Genomic DNA, 20,756 nt, shown 5'->3' on the forward strand with positions numbered 1-20,756 from the left:
ATAACTCCAGCAATATGAGTTCACTGGAACCAGCTATGTTCGCGTCCATACCCCGCTAATGCAGTGCAACCGAAATGCGTAAGAGGATAGTGGTCCTCTTCCTCCGAACATATTATTAGAGTTTCATGTTTTCGGGGTTTATATTATGCTTAAATTAGGGGTTGCCTTTCAAGCAAAAAGCGCCGAAAAAATACAGGGACACAGACGAAGCGAAGCAGGACAAGGCGCACTCTCAACTGATGTTTATTGAAAATTCACACGTTATATAGCCACAACAACAACAAAAAAAAATCTTTTTACCTTATTTACTCAGCCCGCGTTTTAAAAATTCAAACTCATTTGTAGATAAGGATACTGACGTGTCACTTATACAATTCTTGTCTCTGGTCCTAATTTCATACGCCTCGTGTAATTCCCGCGACACTTTATCTTTGTACCTAGCCAAAATCTTGGTGTCATTGAAGGCCGGGGTGCAAGAGCATCTATTGCAATGAATTGCAAGGCGCCCCGAAGGCGTCGTTCTTGTAGAGGCAGCGTGCTCTCGGGTGCGATCATTAACGCACCTGCCCGTCTGGCCCACGTATGTCATCCCACACGTCATGCGGATTTCATAGACGACGCCAGTGGCGTCGTCTATGAAATCCCCATGAATATGAAATCCCCATGACGTGTGAATTTTCAATAAACATCAGTTGAGAGTGCGCCTTGTCCTGTTTTGCTTCGTCTGTGTCCCTGTATTTTTTCGGCGCTTTTTGCTTGCAATGAACCAACTGGCCCAAATCTCCACTTTATTGCCTTTCAGGGTTTTTTCCCCCACGAATTCGGCGTTTGCCGCTGTAAATTTTTACTGATGAACAAAAATTTGGCGTCTATCGGGGCGTATGTTCGAAGTAAACAGGATATGAACGCTCCATAACCTCCAGGGGCACGCGCGTGATCCAACTACTTGTTAATCGTCCCGGCATGTCGACATGAGTAGGAAACGAGTGAAGGAGTTTCCGGAGAAAGAAGCAGCCTCGCTGATAGATCAGTGGGGCTGTGTTTTGCCCCAAGCCAAAACAAAGCAGTGGGTAAATATTTAATCCCGTACACACGCGATTAAATCGAGGACACATTTAATTCGGTGTTAATCGGTTTTTCCCTATTTTAGTCAAACCAACTAGAGAGCTAAATTGTTTTCGTGTATACCGGAAACGCGGAGCTTTACTTCTTAATGTACACCAACTAATGTTTACGAACAAACCGCAGCGCCCCTCGCGGACGCCACCAGCGCCGCGCATGCGCGATGGAGTTTGGGGAGAAGCTCGCCGTCGCCCATACATAAACCATTGAAATGCGATGTTGTCGGCGTCGGTGTGAGTCCCCCTGCCATTTTTTCGCGTTCGAATTGTTGATACTACGTCTTCCTGGCTATCTCTGACTACTTGAGCGGCCTCAGCGAAATTACCAGACTCATTACACCGCAAAAAAAATCGCGTGAATAATGTGACATTCATTCCGCGTGGATGCCGTAGATTGTGAGCTAAAGCCTGTTTCGCATGATCAGATTTCGCTTGCAATTCTCAGTCGCGACGTCGCTCGAGCTGCAAAAGCGTGAACCGTAGCTGAGATGGTCGACGTCGATATTGAAAATCGCAAGCAGAATCGGACCAAGTGAATCAGGTATAACAAGTCGGCGATGGCCACTGGTAAGAATGCTCAACATCTCCTTGTATCTACTGTTTACATCGAGCCTGCTTGCCTAACTTCAAACTTGTCTTTTGAGGCCTGCACTTATTTCTAATCGCAAGTACCGGGCCAACTTTTGGTCTATGAAGCGGTGTCGTCTAAAAGTGCAGACGACAACCAGAAACGCCTGAAAAAGCAGACGACAGTTCGAACCATCAGGCGGCCGTTTGAACTTGAAGACGCACAGACCGACGTTCGCAGTTGGTCCGTACAACTTGACGGTTTTCAGGCGTTCATGTTGGAATAAAACAAATAAATCTGATGACCAGAAGTATCAGTGAATTCAACCCAAAGTGCTTCGCGCCCAAGCAATCGTGGTCCGACGGCGTCTGGTTTTCCCTTTACACGGCACATATCTACATTCTCGGACGAGCTGAGCTCATGAAAACTGACCTTCAAACCTTTCTCGACACTTTTGGTACAGCCCCAGTAGCAGCATTTTGACAAGAAGGCAAGTTTTTGTTTGGTTTCTTTCAAAACAACGCAGGAATACACGTCTCACATGGGGACATCCCAACGAGGTAGAGGGGCTTAGAGTGATAAACCGGAAGTTCGGAAGTGGCACCCCCCGGTTGCCGCCATATTTTACGCAAATGTGACCACTCGTCACGTGACCTCCCAAGAGCCGTGACGTCACAGGTAAGATGGCAGCGCCCAGAGCTGGCGGATGCGAGTTTCTTCGGTGCGCGGTAGCCGTGATGTGCAGCTGCTTTCCGACGACTTCGGGCTTCTTCGTGCTCGCTGACGCAGTGACGCAGGTATAATGTGAAAATATGAAGGAATGAGACTTTATACCGTTTTTGCGCAAGATCGCTCTGGATCATCTGGATATTAACGCCTGTGAGACAGCATCAGCTCTGCATCGCCGTACCGGTGCTTGGATTCCGGGATGTGTCCGAGGATCGATAGAACTTTGAGTGCTTTTAACATGAAATTTTCGCATTCTCTTAGCTTTGTTTGAACGTTAAATTATCTAAGAATCTACGCGAAAATTATACGTCGCGTTAGGGCCTAAGGGAAGTTGTTTCAGCCCTCCGTCACCGAACAACCATAGCAACTTTTAGCGAGGAAGCTCCTGCGATTTTAACCTTTTGTGCTAATCCACGATTCTACTTTCGATCGCTTTTCTTCCTTTTTTTTTTTTGTGTGTGTGTGTGTGTGAGTGCGAAGTGCAACCTTATTTTCAGCTACGAGGTTGGCGTTTTATTGAGTATGGGGAAGAATAAATCGTTGCAGGCACCTGCTTCAAAGCTATTCGACTTGCTATAAGAACAACTGTTTTGGTGCATGCATAGATTAACTGCGCATTTTTTCTGTTTTGTAGGATTTATTGCAGCTATACTCTTTTCCATCAAGAGTGCATTGTATTAGTCGGTCAATTATTTAATTGTTCTAATTACCTGGATAAGATGATTCATATTTGTGTTCATCCCTTGCCTGGAGAGCAGTCTTGTTGAAAAATGTTGACTACCATTCCTTTCGGTCTCTTCAATAGACTCTTTTTAAAAGTGTGGGCTGTCTATACTTTGCATCACCGTAACTTGGAAAAGGCCAACCGCCACAGCGAGCCAATCAGAGAGACGGAGCGAAGGTGTGTGACAAATCTGTGCAGACGAGCACTCTGGTGATATGCTGTCATGTGCCTCTCTCCAATGTGTGTATTGACTCACCGAGACCGTAGCCTTTGCCGTCTGCCAAATTCTGATGAAACAAATTACAGTAGCTACTACTGTAATTACCCCAGGCTTTCATACTTTGGGTATTTGTTCGACAAATATGTTATGTCCGCCATCCCTGTGAATTCGGCTCAGCACCTATTGGACTCGAATGCTGCATTGGCGTTCGACTTGAACTGGGGCCCATTCGTGTGCTTTGCGCCGAAAAAAATGGTGACGGTTGTGTTGCTTGATAAGGTTCTGCAAAGGGTCTATTGTGTCATACATATAGGAAGTGTCATGCTATATAAAAATGCATCAACACATACTATTAAACTATATGCTCAGAGGTGTGTTTGTTTTTCCAATTAACAAGTTACAGCAGTGTGCTTTAATGCTATTATCATGTGTGTAGTTTTAAGTATCCTCTCTGCAATGCCTACGAAGGCCCCTGGAAGGAATAAATTAATAAATAACATTTTCACATCACTGGAGTTGGTTTTCGGATGCACCACATGTTCAGGAAAGGTTGATTGAGTGCAGCCCCTTGCAAGAAGTCTGCCAGTCTGGTATGACCCCTTAATTAATATTGAAGGGTCAGAGAAGCGAGTGTCCTCGTAAGGTCCAGAGCGTGCAATGGACACAATTCTCGGTGTGTAGACTCTCAAGGCATGAAGGCAAGCGGAAATATGTTTATCTGGTTAGTGTATCAAATATGTTTATTTCCACTTGATTACAAAATTATTGATTCTTAGTAAATGGTTCCATAACGAGTTCTTTCTGCGACAGTCTCGTGTCAGGCGTTCAGTCGTAGTACCTGTGGACCTTGTTGTCGGATGACGCTCCTGGCACGTCGGTGTTCAGTTTGGTCGAGTGGCAACTTTGACCGACTGATGCTGTCTTGTAATCATACGTCATGTGCACTGAAGCTGCAGGGCTGGCTTCTAATCCGAAAATTTTCCTGGTAGTTTTCGGCATCAATGTAGCAAGTTCGGGCATGTATTGCTTACGTTGCTGTGCCTTTTGCTGTACCGTTGACTTGTAAGCTGGCAACAATTTTTGTTTGCTATCCAAGTCTGGTGATGCTTGCAGTTCACTTTTGAGAGCAACCAACCATTCTATTCCTTCAAGTCACTCAGGGGCATTCTCCCTCAAAGTTGGAAATTGTGTGCTTCGTGGAGTGGACACAGAAAATTGGTGTCAGCAAATTTTTAGGTATTGTCCTTGGACGACAACCGACACCAAATCCACTGTCACTGCATCGACGCTCACCTGCTTTGTCGTGCTTACCTCTTGTTGAGGTGATGGACATGAGGAGCTTTGGGGTAATCAGGGATTCAGAATCTTCGATTCAGCACCTTCGGCATCAGGGACAAAGGTCGCCGAAGGTAATCCTTAATCTCCCGTGGTCGCTCCTCGCGATGTAATCGAGGGTCGTTTGGCACGAACCCTCGCCGACCAATTCATTGGTACGGGCTGCTTTGGTAGACATGGTAGGCTTCATGCAGTGGTAGCAAAGTGGTTTTCGGTCGCACATTCGCATCACCTACGTTTTCCTCGGTGTACTTTGTTGAGCACAGTCCTACACACAATGTTGGGAATGCTTCAGCGTTAGAGTGTCTCATTGAATTGGCATTGAATACTAAGGGGCAGCCGGTGGCGGTCGTCGTGCCATTGTGGCGTAAGTTGCACTTGGTTTGTCAGATGCCGCTTCGCTCGCAGAAGTCTCGGTTGAAATACCTGTCAAACTTGTTCCGAAACAATCTCGGCAATCAAAATAAAAGCCGGGCAACTGATGGCAGGAAGTAGCTTCCTGATCTCCTCCCAGACAACGTCGTGGGTGATGTCGTGGATGCCTGGGAGGCTGGCGTCGAAGTAGTAGCTGGACAACTCGAGTGTCGAGACGCCGGGAAGTTGTTCATAGTGGCAGGCTCGGGCATGCAGCGCACATTCCATGTTGGAAGCCTCAGTGATATGAACACTTCGACTGTTGTTGGGGGGTTGCGGACAAGGCTGCCGAAGGTGTTGTCCCTCACGTGAGGCGCATTGGATTCTTAGGTTCTTGTCTTCTGTAGCATCAAGGTCGGCGTGGGCGTGGGCGCTCGATCAAGCGCAAAACATCCTCCACGAGTGCGGTGGCGCTCTCATTGGGGCAGTGTCCTGGACAGAATCAAGAATGCGGCTCTCTTTCGTTGATGTTGGCTGACGGATGCGCGCTTCAGCTTGATCTTGCAAACTTCCCATGACGTTAAGGAGGATCCATGGTTCTCAGACCAGCGCCGGCAGTTGCTTCCACGAGAAGTATAGGTTCTGCAGGAGCTGGTTGTCTGTCCACCCAATGTGGCGGGCGACACTGTCATATTGTTCAATCCTGTCCTTGACGTCTTCATACAGCTTGCGTGAAAAAGCGTCGGAGTGTGATTTGCGACGGGCATGCAAACAATGATGGGAGGGGACACGGTTTGCTGCTACAGGTTTGTCATTGTTGGCTTAGTCAGCTTCGGATTTTCTGACAGGAGACCGAATTCCGGTGGTTTTTCCTGGTAGCAGCAACTGGCTCGGATTTCAGGTGCTTCGTGGTGTATTTCCGAGGTTACTCCTTGTGGTACTCGGTCGTCTTGCGGTTGTTCTGCCAGGCTCGAGTCAGGACTTTGCCTACGGCTCGACAGGGGTATAAGACGCCGAATAGTCCACCGGCCGTGTCCCATTATCGGGTAACTCGGCTGAAGAGCCGCCGGGTTCACACAGAGTGAAGGGCTACGGGTAAAGTGCCCAGTACCTCCACCTGAACATACGATTACAGCTGAGCATGACCTGCAGTGTCCCAGAATAGTGAATATTGATAGAAGATAGGACTGGAACAAGGATCCGTGACAGGATAACAAAACTAGCAGAAGAGAATCTAACCTGACCACTGAAGAAGCTGCATTGCTTTAGTGGCATTCTGTCCGAATAAATCCTCTCCTTCGGGGTTTGGCGACTGCCGTGGACGAACTGAACTGAAATGGATGTGGGACCACTTTTCTGGTAATGAGCCACTGCAGACTGTTGCCACAAAGCGGCGTCAGCTGGGTACGTAACACGCTCGGTGAAATGTCCGGACAGCTTGCAATTCGCGTAACGAGTGTGGATGAAACGTTTGTGTTGACGAAACGTGCGACAGACCAGCGGGATCAATACCAACTGCAACACCTGTGCTCCGTGAAAGTGCACGTCTACGCCGGAACAATTTCGGAAGCCGGACAGCATCACCTAAAGCATGGCACAGGAACTACCAGCTTGAAGGCAGCTCTTCGGTGCGCCGCACACCTGTGCTCCGTGAAAGTGCACTTCTACGCCGGAACAATTTGTAAGCAGCACAGCATCATTCAGCACGGCACGGGAACTACCAGCTTCAAGGCGGCCTTCCGGTGCGCCGCACAACCGAAGTGAGCCCTCGGTCATTTGATCGAAGCTGCACCGCGATTGCACACCGCCAAGCACGGCTCAGGCAATTTCCGTCGCTAAACTGTGCATCCAAATATATTGCACACGCTTCACTGCAAACCTCGAAGATTCCGATGGTCAACGAGAATACAGAAACGTCGCCTTAAATTTTATCCTAGCGGTATCCGAATCAATCTGAGGTCCGAGCCACGTAGGTTAGATTGTCTCTTCCGTGGCAATATCCCGGTCGGTCACCAGCGAAATGCACACCGTTTCTTCGTATTTTCACGTTATACCTACGTCAAACACCACGCTGAACTCTGAACTCGCTTTCGACCGGCCTCATATGACGGCTTCCGCGTCTGAAATCAACTCGCCGAGACGAACGACAACCAACAAAGCATCCGACAAGCTCCGGCCCAGCTGGGGCCAGCCGCTGCATGGGCGCTGCCATCTTTCCTGTGACGTCACGTATTTGGTTTGGTCATGTGACGTGTGGTCAAATTTGCGTACAATGGCAGCCTCCTTATGGGGGTCACTTTCGAGTGCAGACCGGAACCCCGGTTTATCGCTCTAAGCCCCTCTACCTCGTTGGGACATCCACCCACAGCCCCAGACCGGAAGTGCGCCCGATGCGCCACCACCGGACCGTGACGTAACAGAGATGAGTTGGTTTATAGACCTTTGTCCGGAAGTGCTCTTTTTAGCCTCGACCGCAAGGAGCGAAAGCGAACAATAATCTCGAACCCAGACGCTCACGGGGAGTAAAGCCCCTCGATGTGTTTTCGTTTGTCTTTGCAAGTAGCGCCAAATGCGCGAGCGCACGTGGCCCAGGTCTCGAGCCGCCCTTGGAAGCAAATGGCGGCGCAGCACTGAAATGAGCGGCCCTTGGAAGCGAATGGCGGCGGAGCACCCGCTCGTGGCACGTGTCTTGCGCATTTCCACAACAATGGTTGGCGGTACTTGTGAAAACACCTTTATCAAGGGGCTTTAACGGGGAGGGGGGGCTGCGTCGGCCTGCGCCGCCGGTTCCCGTTGAGGGCTTCTACGCTGGTGTGCCGACTGCCGTTTCGCCGGCATCGGTCCTGTTTACCGCGGTATGTGAGAGCCGTGTGTCCATACGCCACTTTGCCGCTGTTGGTTTCCATCTAGCCGAGCCAAAAAACATCTCGCGACGAGTTGACCGCGCCGCGAGTGACGAAGAAGAAGCAAACATGGCGACGGTTTGTGCGATTGCTTTGGTGGCTCCGGTTTTGGGTGTCTTCAACGTCCTCGTGAGAAGATTCCCCTGCCCTTCGAAGTTATTGCGAGCACCACGAAAGATGTGGAATCATCGTCTCAACTATAAATAAGCAGGCCTTCACGAGCAACAACGGTGCCGAGCAGGCGCTCGGCACAGTTGCGTCAGGCTCACGCAGCCAGCGGCAGTTGTGTTTGTTGTGTCGTCAGATGTTCAACAACGCCGAGGTATTTGCATTTATCATTTGGAATGGCTTCAAGAGTGGGAAATTAGTCTATTTCGCGGATTGTTAACGCCGAGGCGAGTGCCCTCCGTTGCAGTGCCGTCGTCGCGCAAAGTGCAGAGAAAACCGGGTGGCGATGGCGGCGGTGCTCTTTGATCCTGCGCCCGTCGGGTTCTTTGATCCTGCGCCGTCGGGTTCATGAAGTCCGGAGTAAACGTACGTACGTGCGTCTGCTGGATCGGTGTTTTGGACTTCCTCAAAACTCTTTCTCACGCGCATTTTCCTTGTGAAGCTTAGTAGCTCATTACACCTCCTCGTCGACTGCGCTCATTTGACTACGACGGACGAGCCTGCGTGATGTGAATTTCACTGCCTAAGATCCTTGGTGTGCTGTAACGAGGGCTAATAAAATATCACCGCGAACTTCTGAACAAACGAGTCGAAGTTTCGTCTGCTATCATAACTGATCGCCTGTCACAATATTAATCAGTAGCGTTCCTAGACTCCGCCCCCACAGGCACCGTGCTTCGTTGCCCGATAGTAAGTGTCTCCTGGTACCTCGTAGAATTCCAGCTCCCACTTCAAGTAAGTACCATCCTTTAGAACTGGCAATTAATAGTTTCGAACCCAGACACTCGCAGTGTGTGTTTGTGTGTGTGGGGGGGGGGGGGGGGGGGGGGGCGGGGACGCGTGCTAACATACTCGGAGCCCTCGTTTACGCCGCTTCGCAGCGGCAGACAAGCCGCCACATTACAAAAAAAAGCCAATCCGAGCTGTCTATGTAACTAGACCCATTCGCTAGTCATTCGATGAAACGTCGTGGTCTCGTTTTCATTCGCTAAAGCGGCGTTCGATCAAGTGAACGCCTCCCACTTATTTCGGCTCGGCAGAGCCGCGCTGCCGCAGAAAGGCAAGCAGATCGCGAAAATCGGTCTCAAACGTGCCACGAATGTAATGTTGTATACAAGAAGCCAACAATCAAGCTTTTGAAAGCTACAAGAAAGCGGTAGCGAAATATTTACCACGCAATGAACCCGGACTGAAACGCGGATGTCAAGGGTCAGCAGACACCGAGAACATTTAAGACAAGAAAGGTTTTCTCTTGTTTTCTTGATCGAGATGGGTTCTCGAATGTTCACGACATTTTATCTGTTGAAGAACGGGTCGCGGAGGCTTCTGGTGAAGACATCGTTCACGATGTGCCGGTGCATTCGGACAGCCTGCCGCATCCAGCTCCCCAAAGCAACGCCGCCAACGCAGCCCCCCCCCTCCTGCCTGCCAGTTCTCTCCGCGCGGTGGCGCGAGCGTAGATAAACATGGCGGCGCCCTGGAATTGGCGCGGACACTGGTCTATAGGAACCATGCGAAGACTCGCCTCTCTCCGCGTCCTGCGCACGTCGTTCCTCTTGAGGTGTTCCACGATCTGCCCGACGGGGTCGCTGTCGTACTCGAACTGGAGGAAGCACCAGTAGAGGGCGTTGTCGTCGCCCTCGTCCAGGTCCGAGTCCGAGTCGCTGGTCTCGTCGTAGTAGAAAGGGGGCACGACCAGGGGCTGCGTGCTCGACGCCGGAGCTCCCTTGTGCACCACGGGCATGCGCTCCGCGTACAGCTCCGGGTTCCGGCCGGCCAGCTTCAGGTAGCGGTTCATCACGTAGCCCACCAGGTCCTCGTAGAGCTGAGGACGAGCGTGCACTTGATGAGACTTCGTGCACAATACACTGAGATCGGTGTCAAAAAGGGGACGGAATCCGCACTTGAACCCACCCTGTCGTAAGCTAAATTAACCCGTTCTATATAGCTTGACTACTTAATTCAGATCAAGGCAGCACTGGAGTGTGGGTTACATGGCTGAACCTTAAACACCCGAAATTCCAAGAAGGTTGGGGAAACTGCTCGCACTTGCACCCTGCTCCGGACGCTCACACCTCTTCTGGCTCACCACCTCAAAGTAAATGACCTATCTGTTGTTGCAAGCACGTGAAATACATATGCTATGCAAGCATGTGCCTTGTACAGCATATCTCGATGATATAAAGAACACACACAATGCTGGACCTTTTATATAATAATGTAGAATATAGTAGATGAACGATGTAGGCAAGAACCATCACCGCCGCCTTTTTCCCCCGGCGAGGAAGTTGCCCATTTTCCTCTTCTGCGACAAGTTTCATTGGCACAGAAGAGGCTGTGGCGAGTTTGATTGTATGCGGTGGAAGCTTGGAGCCATCGCGTTTTTAAAACATCACTGTCACTATTGACAACCAGACATTACTCGTATTTCCGTTAATAAAAACAGAATTAATCCCAGTTTGGTTGATATTGGAAAGCCGACCACTCCGACGCTTTTGGTAGCCTATGTGGCCAATAACCGCTACTTAAGGCCCGTTCACACACGTGCACTCGAGTACGACCGAGAGAGACAAGACTGGTTTTTAAGCCTCTTACGACGGTGGAGTACCTCAAGTCCTTTGATACTTCTTTTACAAGTAACGCTAACCAACACAAATAACAAAGCACATTCCGCTGGAACAAAATGGCGGCACTCAGTTTAAACCTCTGCTGTGCGCCGCCATTCGCTTTCTAAGACCTGCACCGCCACGCAGTCGGCGCTTAAAAGAATGTCGCTACTTGTAGGAAGCTCTTACCTAGGGACTTTAGTGGTACCTATATTCTACGCAGCAGCGCATGTGGTCATACGCCGCCGTAAGTGTCTTAAAAACCGGTCTTGTCTCTCTCGGTCTTACTCGGTTGCAACTTGCAAGTGTGTGAAAGGCACTTTAGAAAAAAAGTAGTAAAACTATTTTATCCTGCAGGCGGGGGACAACTGCCCGAAGGCAAAATCCGCCCGAGGGTGGACAACGCTTCTCGGCTGGTTCTGACCTAGCCACGTCTGGCTACACCTTAACCATATAGCCGAAAAAAAAGAAAAAAGAAAACCGGGAGGGACGTTTTTCACTACATTCTGCTTTACCGAGGTAAATAAGAACGACGTCAGACTGCCAACTTTGACAGTGTTGTTTTTGGAATGCAATTGCCCCAAGCTTCCGTCGTGCTTCTCGGAAATCATCAAACATGTTGATGGTAGCTGATAATCTTTCTCGTGACGTCACATTTATGAACGAAAGTTGTCTCCGCGCACTCTCTTGTACAGCTCTTGTTCGGTGTCTCCTGAGTGGTAGGGATTTTTCGCCCCTTTAATGAAACACGTCACGAAGGTAAGCAAATCTCCAGGTTTTTGAGAAAAAAAAAAAAACAAAAAACAAAAAACAAAAAAAAAAACTTTGCGGCGTTCTTTTGTTTAGTCCCCCCACTACGTCATGACGCAAAGAATATTTGTGTTTGAAGAGTTTCGCTACCCTGGAAACCATTGCAACATAACTCTCGTGCTGGCTATTTTTGGGTGGCACGTAAGCGTTCTCAGAAAAGCTTGTCACAGGATTCGTCTGAAATGCTTTCTTACTTCGGGAATTTCGGCGCCTTCGTTGAGGATGTTGACGAAGCACGAAAGGATGCTCGGATGAAAGAGGGCTTCAGGACGCTTCAGGTCTCCCGCCACGTGGTGCATCATTGTAAAGACGCAGTCGTTCACCAGCATACTGCGGGAGAAAAGTGAACAGCAAAAGATCATGCTTTATTTACGTGTATCTATTTTTTGCTAGCAGCAAATTTTGACATGAGTCGTAATGTTACTTACCTGTTGGTCCTAAAGTCCTTCAGCACTTCTCCATACTTTTCCATTACTTCCGTTGTTGCGAACCTGCATGACAACGAGACTTTGTTCGAAATATGTTCTCCAACTAAACTTTTGCGTCTAAATATGGGCCCATTCTTCCTCACGACAGCAAAGCACAGAAAAAGTGACTTTTATATAAATGTAATATTTATGGCGAACTAAGAAAAGAAAAGAAAGACAAAAATAGTAACATGTTATTTTTTACTGTCAATAGGTGGTGAAGCACAGGTTTTATGTTTTTATGATGGCACTTGGAGTTGCAAATACAGAACAAGAGCACAGGCAAGCTCGAGGCATCGTGGAATGTGACATGTCCTAAAATGTAATCTCGTCCACAATCCGCGGACCCTTGTAATGTGCAGCTTTATAAAAAAAAAAAAAAGAAAAAAAAAGAGCATTAGAGCGTAGGTCTATTCTCACGCTCGGTTTTCTTGAACATAATTTAGGTAAATGGTCAGCTAGAACGAGAGGGACAAACACAGACAGAGAGAAACAGAGACATACACACCGCTGTTTCTGTTTCTCTCTGTCTGTGTTTGTCCCTCTCGTTCTAGCTGACCACTTACCTAAATTATGCACCAACTAGCTCAACTTCAACCTGTTTTTCTTGAACAACTGCGACAGAAACGCGCCACAGAACTCGAGATCCTGTACAGTTCACACCGTGCAGGGGAAGGGTTGTGAGAGTGTGCAGTCAAGTAGAGTGGTTTCCACTCTTGACCAGAGTATTTAACAATCAACCATAATTGCGAACAAACTTATTCGCCGCCAAATGGGGATTATTTGTACCGGCCAAGCCCTTCCCTCCGTCCGCCGCGGAGCTGACGTCGCAGCGCAGGATCGCAATCGTCTGACGTTTTTGTCGCGAGCGTGATGCTCGCACCGGTGAAAAATCTCCGGGGTTTCTTCCTCGTGTGAATACCGCTTTAGGCTCGCCCACTGATCTCTATAGGGAGTATTCACTGGACGCCATATTTGTGGGTGCTGCTTAGAGCGCATGCTCAGAACGAGCTCATATTAATAGGCTGCTAATGCGCGAAACACATGTACGGCGAAACCGTCCGATCCGACGTCCGACCGCGCAATACGACGGTCGGACGTCGGATCGGACAGTTTCGCCGTACATGTGTTTCGCGCTTAAGACCGGCACTCTTGGTGGTGCGGAATGCACGTGGCAAAAGAACTGTGGAAGCTCGCCCTCAGCGCGCGCTCAGCATTTGCGCGCACAGCTATGGCCGCCAGTGAATACTCCCTATTCTTGAAGACTGGATTGGCTGGACCGCGGGCCGGCGGCCTCGGCAGCTGGGGCCGAGTCACGGTGTAAGATAATACTGTTCAGGTGAGGACAGCGCGCTCCTCGCGCAGTGCAGATAAAGCTCTATTTTCACTCTCTCTCTTTCTCTCTCTCACTATGGTTTCAAGCGGCGCCGGCAGATGACTCGTCGACCCGTGGGCACGTACAAGACGGCTCGTCCCGCCCACGGTTGTCCCGCCTCATGTACCACACGCGCAGAGCTCCAGCGAGGTTGTCGCACGTGCAGAAAGACCGCGGTGTACAGGGGTGTCATGGTAACGAGATAATTTTTTTCGCTGTCACACAGTTTCCCTGTTTGGCCGCCGGCGACATTGTCAGCCGCGGGCACGGTGGCAGCGGAATGATGCAGCCTTTCGGATGCCCGTCGAACGAACACTATCTTATTCCTCGCGCCGCGCGTTCAGCCCCGCCGTGTCCTCGCCTAAAGAGTGTATCTTACACCACCGTGGGCCGAGTGTCGCCACCGGCGGCCATTGATTGACATCACCAAATGCATGAGACTTTATGGGAAAAACAAGAAAAATGACGTTTCCCCGTTTCTAAGCTGTTGTTGACACTAAAACTTTTTGATAAGCCCTTCAAAAAAGCTTGCCTACAGACATTAAAACTGACAGCCCTCGCAGTTCTTATAAATAAATAGTTTGTGGTCGAGAATCATTCCGCTGGGCGAAAAGTGTAGTGCAGCTCAATGAGGCGAGAGTTGCCTAGAGTTACCGCGGAGTCGGTAGCGGTTTCGTTGAGTTTGGTTTAGCAGACGAAAAGCTCGAAGGCTTTGCTACGCGGAATTCGCTCACTCCTGAAAAGCCGCTGTCGAGATGAAACGCCTTTGTCATTCCTCAACTTCTAGGCTTCCCCGAGGACGGTCTTATTGACAGAAAGTTCCTTTGTTTACTCCACTACAAGAGCAAGCTTGACAGCTCAGCCGCAGGTGCTCCGGTACGTTTGATTTTTTAAATCGGCGTTGAAACGTTTGACAAATACCGATTTGATCTGCAAACACCCAACATAAGGATCGAAGCACACCATCAAACACTCGCCTCCGAGCACAGCGTACATGCTTCAATTTTCTTACTTTTGTGCGTTTTTCCCATAGACTTGCGTGTATTGCCTGGTGTCAAGATGCGGCCGCCGGTGGCGACACCGACGGCCTCCCGATCCGCGATCCAGCCTACTATACAAGAGAGATCAGTGGGTTCGCCTGCCTAGGCGTTCAACTCATGTCCGAGGCTCGCTGGGCTGATTCGGAATCATGTGCGGAAGGTGTATTTACTTTGCGAGAGTTTGTATAGTAGAAAAAAAACTTTGCAAAGCATGGCGGTTGTGCTTCATCCTTTCGCTTTCATGAGGGTTAAGGGTTCACAAGTGGAAATGTAGAGGAGATTCAACCGTTGCGCCCCTAGCGGTAGCGTAAAGAACTAAATTCATGGAGACATTAACGAGAGGAATCCTTCGTTGGTGTTTATGACGCGCAGCGCTCGGCTCACGTAGGGGCGCTGTGATAGCATTTGACTGGGGTTCGTATTTAATCAGTAAATTAGCAGTTGAACAAGAGGGCGAATCCGAACGCAAAAGTGGCGCTGACTCTGTGCCCCGCCCTCGGTCAATAGGATTACGAGAAGAATCCAATCCCCAGGGCCTGGTTTGGGTGAACACGAATTTCTGTGGAAAACAAGCTGGGCAAAGCGCCGCGTATGCAATCTCCTCGCCAATAGCAAGAGGTTCTTCTATCGCATATCTCTAATTACGACGAGCACGACTAAAAAGCGTCGCCGCGGTCCCGTTTCCGCAATTGGTCGGATTTTTACTGTGGCGCATTTAATAATAACAATAATAATAATGTATTTATTTCCCATTCTGGTTGGTACAAAAAAGGGAGGACGTCAGGACAAAAAGCTGCGGTTGCAGCTTGACGAGGTCCTGGCGCCCTAACACACTTTGGCGGGAAAGCAGCATTGGAAACACAACGAAAACACAAAAATCGACACTAAAACACAATCACGAGAATTCACATTGTTGCACTCAGCTTGAATGCATCAAAACAAATATTTTTAAAGTAGAAACAAGTTTCACCACAGATACAAAAACTCCAGGCACAAGAGGTAAAAATTATGCTGTCTGTAAAATGATTTTTGCCAACATCCGATTTGATGTCCCATAGATGCCGATACCATTGGCTTCGAGTTTATTAAGTAAAGATGGTAATGCGTATTTTAATGATGTAAAGCCGTAGGATTCATTCCGCTTTTATCGACAAAAATAGGGTCATTGCAAAAAAAAAAAAAAAAGTCAGGTTGCACTGTGCTGCAGTTGAGCATGCGACAGTACAATCTTCCATCAAGCTCTTTGCACACACCATCCAACTTGTCATTTGAAACTGCTGATAAGTATCCAGGATCACACTCTCTCCCCTTCCCCTGTCACGATTGGATGACTTTATCAAGAAATCGTGATGTATCCCATTCCTTCAATAAATACGTTTTCTCACTCACTCACTCTTCGCGACGGATTGAAATCTCGGCGCGAATACGGCTGCGGTAACCGAAATAACCTACGAGTCCTGCAAGGGAGCGTAACATTGCGTTTAGCAGACTGTAATTTTATATGTCGGTTCCATAATGGAAACTTTTACCTATAGGGAGTATTCACTGGCGGCCATAGCTGTGTGCGCGAATGCTGAGCGCGCGCTGAAGGCGAGCTTTCACAGTTCTTTTGCAACGTGCATTCCGCACCATCAAGAGTGCCGCTCTTAGCAGCCTATAGATGTGAGCTCGTTATGGGCATGCGCTCTAAACAGCACCACAAATATGGTGTTCAGTGAACACTCCCTATAGGCCTTTTTAGCTTACTTTCGTCCCCAGCCACCTGGTAATAATATCCTGTATGGGCGATGAAAAAAATAATAAAACATTTCAGCCTGCAAATAGTAAAAGTATAGAGGGGATAAAAAACGAGTATGGGTGACGGTTACGCTTATATCCTGAATGTATTTAATTAGCTTGGCAACGGCAAAACAATAGAGTGTTCTAGTAGATCGTTCAGTCACTCCCGCTACGCTATCTGCCATCCGCTACGACCTTTGCGGTTTGTAGCGTAGCGGAACCACCTTTTCAAGTTTTAGCAGAACGTTCGCAAACCACAGCAAATTACAACGCTACGAGAGCTGACGCAATGGCATTAGTGACGCTTTCAGATACTAAGTGTTGCGTAATAGAAACATTTGTAAAGCATTTCTTTGCAATTTTTCGTAAACCTCGTTTTTTAATATAATAGTATTTCTTCATTGAATAAGGTACTAATCTTCGCTTCTTTATTTTAGTAAATTACTGTTCTGTTTACGTTCAAATACAACGGACGGCCAAGCTGTCCAAGCCAATTCGATAGGAGTCAGGCGCCAAAGCCATTGAGAGAAATCTTCCAAAATAAACGACAACCGTAGTTCTTCCGTTGTATCGTTGCTCACCGAAAATGAGACGCCACAGAAATCCCTCAGATCCGCGATCTCGCTCGCTTCCTTAGTTGGTTCTGTCCTCACGACAAAGTGGTAGAGCAGGAGGCCGCACCCTTCGCTCACAACACCACGGATCGCAAAACTTCCCGTGGCCGTATTTAGCATGTCCGCCATAAATCGCTACCTGTTGCAGTCCTGGAACGGCTTTGTCGCGGCTACTTTTCGCAGCAGAAAGATATATAACCCGCCCATCAGAACCGCGATCGCGAACCGGTCAGACCGGACAGGCGCTGCGTGGCGGCCATCTTGAATTGCGTCCCTAGCTGGCTCTCCCTAATCTCGTCGAGCCTCGTTCTCTCCAGACCCGCGCTAGCACGCCGCGCTACGCTCCTCGCTATTTTGGTCACACACATGTACGACGAAGCCTTCCGATCCCACGTGCGGACTGCCGGAATGACCTTGGGGGGTGAGGGTTTTCGTAGCATCAGAGAGCATTGAGAACCCTCGCCTCCGACCGTCGTATTGCGTGGTCGGACGTCGGATCGGACGGTTTCGTCGTACATTTGTTTTGCGCAGCCCGCTACCGCGAGCTTCTACAGTTCCGCAATGCTATTGCTAGCAAAACGCATGCGTAGTAGTGTCGTCGCTCTAGCGAATAGAATAGCGGGAGGGTCAAAACAATCGACTAAAACTCTCTAATGTTTTTTTCCCCATACCTGAAGTGACGATCTTTCAAGATGGCGGCGCCCTCGTGAAAAAGGTCTATACACCGTGTCACAAGCTGCGTGCAGACCAGGCGAAAGCAACGCCAGTCGGGGGAAGAAAGGGCAAGCACTAGAAAGGCTGGGGAGGAGGAGGGAATCCTCCTCTGCATCCTAACGTTCCTAATAGTGCTCTCCTTTTTTCCCCTCGCCATCCATTGCATTCCACTCCCGTCCCGCCTTCCTAGTACTCGCCCTTTTTCTCTTTGCAGGGCGTTGTTTTCGCCAGTACTGCACACAAGTAGTGATACGGTGTTTAGTCTACCTTTAACAAAAAGTTGTTAGCGAGCAGGTTAGCTGGTGGCGATTTACGAAGCTGCAAATTAACCTGAGACTGGAGTAAGACAACGCGGAAAGTTGCGTGACATTCAGTTTTCTTGCTGCACCTGTTCCAAGTCGCTTCGCATCGTTGTAACTTGCTTTTTCTCCGTGCTACTCGTCGCACTTAGCTCGTTTTGTCCTGCTGGAACACGTCACATTTAGGAATCGTTTAATTTTATTTTATTACCTCAAGGCTCTATGTGAGGCACTATATAAAGCCAAAGCATAACATTTTATTTTATTTTTTCTTAACGAATTATTTATTTTATAACGCTGCGAGAAAGAATAGAAGGAAGCTCTTTGCTCCTATACGACTCCTTCAATTTACAGAGAATGAAACAGAAAAGTATAGCATAGAAAGCTCTAATTCTATCTATGGTGGACAATATTTTGGCTAACCAGAATACCAGTTGGTTTTCTCACATGGCAGATGTAGTGGGCAAAATCGACGGCATTAAGAAAAGCTTGGCTATTGGATCAATTCTAAATGCAACTAAGAACCGCATAACTGTCTCGTACTTGCTTAAAGGGATGCTGAACCGAAATCTGGATTTCTCAAAACACGCGGTAAAAGCGTGCAACGGGATACTGCAAACACCAAAACATCACTCATACAGCGATATCTCAAACGGATGACCGTATTTTTCAAAAAAGGAGGCGCATTTGGCAGAGATGTTGACGTCATGTTTCTCCTAGAAGGAGAGGGAACGGCCTCGCGTCTTCTCCGCGTCGCCGCCTTGAGGGTGCGAAGCGAAGAGAGGAGGAAACATAGGTATCTTGACGTCACGCGCCTCGTCGGCCTGGTTCAATCTCGACCTCTTTTTCCAAAAATACGGCCGTCCATTGAAGATAGTGCCTTACGAGTAGTGTTGTAGGGATTGTAGCGTCCTGCCTACATCTCCTGCATTGTTTTTTTGAAATCCAAATTTCGGTTCACCATCCCTTTAAAGGACACATGCAAAGGAAAAAAAAACATTTTTTTTAAACGGCTTAGATGGAAAAGGGACGCCATAAAACGATTTTACAACGAAGAAAAAAAAATTTAGAGCTATATTTACGGCGCAAAACGAATTTGTAGTTGGCGCCCGCGGGCACCGCGGGAAAGTGGTCCGTGTTTATCACGTGACTGGTCCTTATTTATCACGTGGTGCTTGCGTTCTTTCGGAAGCTTCCTATGGCCTCTAAAAGTAACTTATTCATCTTTGTTTGAAGTATAACAAAAAAACTAAAATGAATAAGTAACTTTTAGAGCTCAAAGGAAACTCCTGAAAAAGCGCAAGCAGACGTGATAGACCTGTGCGCCGGTCAGACGACGGCGGCGATGCCCCGAAGCAGACGAACTTGTGCGGCGGCGGCGACGGCGGCGTGGAGAAACGCGTTGAAGCGGCGTTCGCACAACGCTCAGCGTGCGGCGGTAACGCAGCGCGGCGGCGCGCGGGCCTACCACGTGACCAGCGGCGGCTCCCGCGAGCGCCAGCTATAAATTCGTATAGCGCCGTAAATATAGCTCTAAAATTTTTTTCTTCGTTGTAAAATCGTTTTATGACATCCTTTTTCCATCTAAGCTGTCTAAAAAAAATGTTTTTTTCCTTTGCATGTGTCCTTTAACGTAGCCAAGAATCGAAAGAATCTAGAGAAAGGCTCAATACATGAACATATTAGTATTATTCGGCAACGATCAAATTAATATTAGGGTTAAAATTACATAAGCTTTTCATCCACCGGATCGAACAGGATTAATAAAGCAAAAAAGACATGATGCGTTTAAATATTTATTATTCCCTCGAGCAACAAATGTCGGAAATCCCTTGAAAATGACGTACTGACAATTTTCCCAACTCAAAATTTTACTGCTGCACTTTACACCATGCTTTCTTAAACCTATAATTGTGTGCTCACGTTTATCTTTGGTGTCCCAAAAAAATTACAGGTTTCTTTTTTTTTTCATCACAAAAATAAATTATGTTTTGCCGAACCCTCGTTTTCTACTCAAATGTAGGGCTAGAGGTCCGAACCAGATGCTAAAGTTTCAGCACTAAGCGTTATCGTATTCAAAAGTTATAAATTATTTTCTAAAAAAATATAATGTCAAAATGGCGACCGATCGAGCTCTCGAATATACGGAGCTCTATGGCGCCAGTGACCGAAAATGGACGCAAATGGTCCCCATTTTCCCGTTCAAAACTCGAGAAAATACCTTGCTCATAGACCTTTTTCACAAGGGTGTCGCCATCTTGAATTGTCGTCACTTCCAGTATGGGCGAAAACATAGTTTTGCCGTCGCCACGCTAATAAAATGCATTTAGAAGATAAGCGTAACCGTCAGCCATTCTCGTTTTGTCTCCCCTCTATTTTTTTACTATTTGCAGATAGAAACCTTTTAATATGTTTTTAGAGCGCAGCTCTTAGGGGCCCGTTCCCGGCTTGAGCGGCGTCGCCGTCGGCGTAACCAAGGTCATCCCAAGGTCACTTGACCCCCAAGGTCATCCCAAGGTCACGTGACCCCCAAGGTCACGTGACACCCAAAGTCATGTGGCTTCCGAAGTCACGTGACCCCCGGGGTCACGTGACCCCCGATGACGTCATCAGTGACGTCACTGATGACGTCACCGGCATCCTCATCGTCAGCGTCATGATCACTGATGACGTCATCAGTGACGTCACTGATCACGTCACCGGCATCCGCATCGTCATCGTCATCATCACTGATGACGTCACCGGCATCCGCATCGTCATTGTCATCATCACTGATGACGTCATCAGTGACGTTACTGATGACGTCACCGGCATCCGCATCGTCATCGTCATCATCACTGATGATGTCACCGGCATCCGCAACGTCATCGTCATCATCGCTGATGACGTCATCAGTGATGTCACTGATGACGTCACCGGCATCCGCATCG

The 20,756-nt window shown here is 48.3% G+C and overlaps 1 protein-coding gene across 1 annotated transcript in view; it reads right to left on the reverse strand.

Annotated features, from left to right (window-relative positions):
* LOC120838164 (protein timeless) overlaps positions 1–20,756 on the reverse strand; it is a 56,169-nt gene that overhangs the window by 14,149 nt on the left and 21,264 nt on the right. The window contains exons 12-14 of the mRNA XM_040207940.2: positions 11,967–12,029; positions 11,733–11,868; positions 9,648–9,947 (exon numbers count right to left, since the gene is read on the reverse strand). Of these exons, the coding sequence (XP_040063874.2) occupies positions 9,648–9,947; positions 11,733–11,868; positions 11,967–12,029 (499 nt within the window). The remainder of the gene's footprint in view (positions 1–9,647; positions 9,948–11,732; positions 11,869–11,966; positions 12,030–20,756) is intronic.

Source organism: Ixodes scapularis, unplaced genomic scaffold (assembly GCF_016920785.2).
Source record: "Ixodes scapularis isolate PalLabHiFi unplaced genomic scaffold, ASM1692078v2 PGA_scaffold5__190_contigs__length_132052651, whole genome shotgun sequence".
Lineage (NCBI taxonomy): Eukaryota > Metazoa > Arthropoda > Arachnida > Ixodida > Ixodidae > Ixodes > Ixodes scapularis.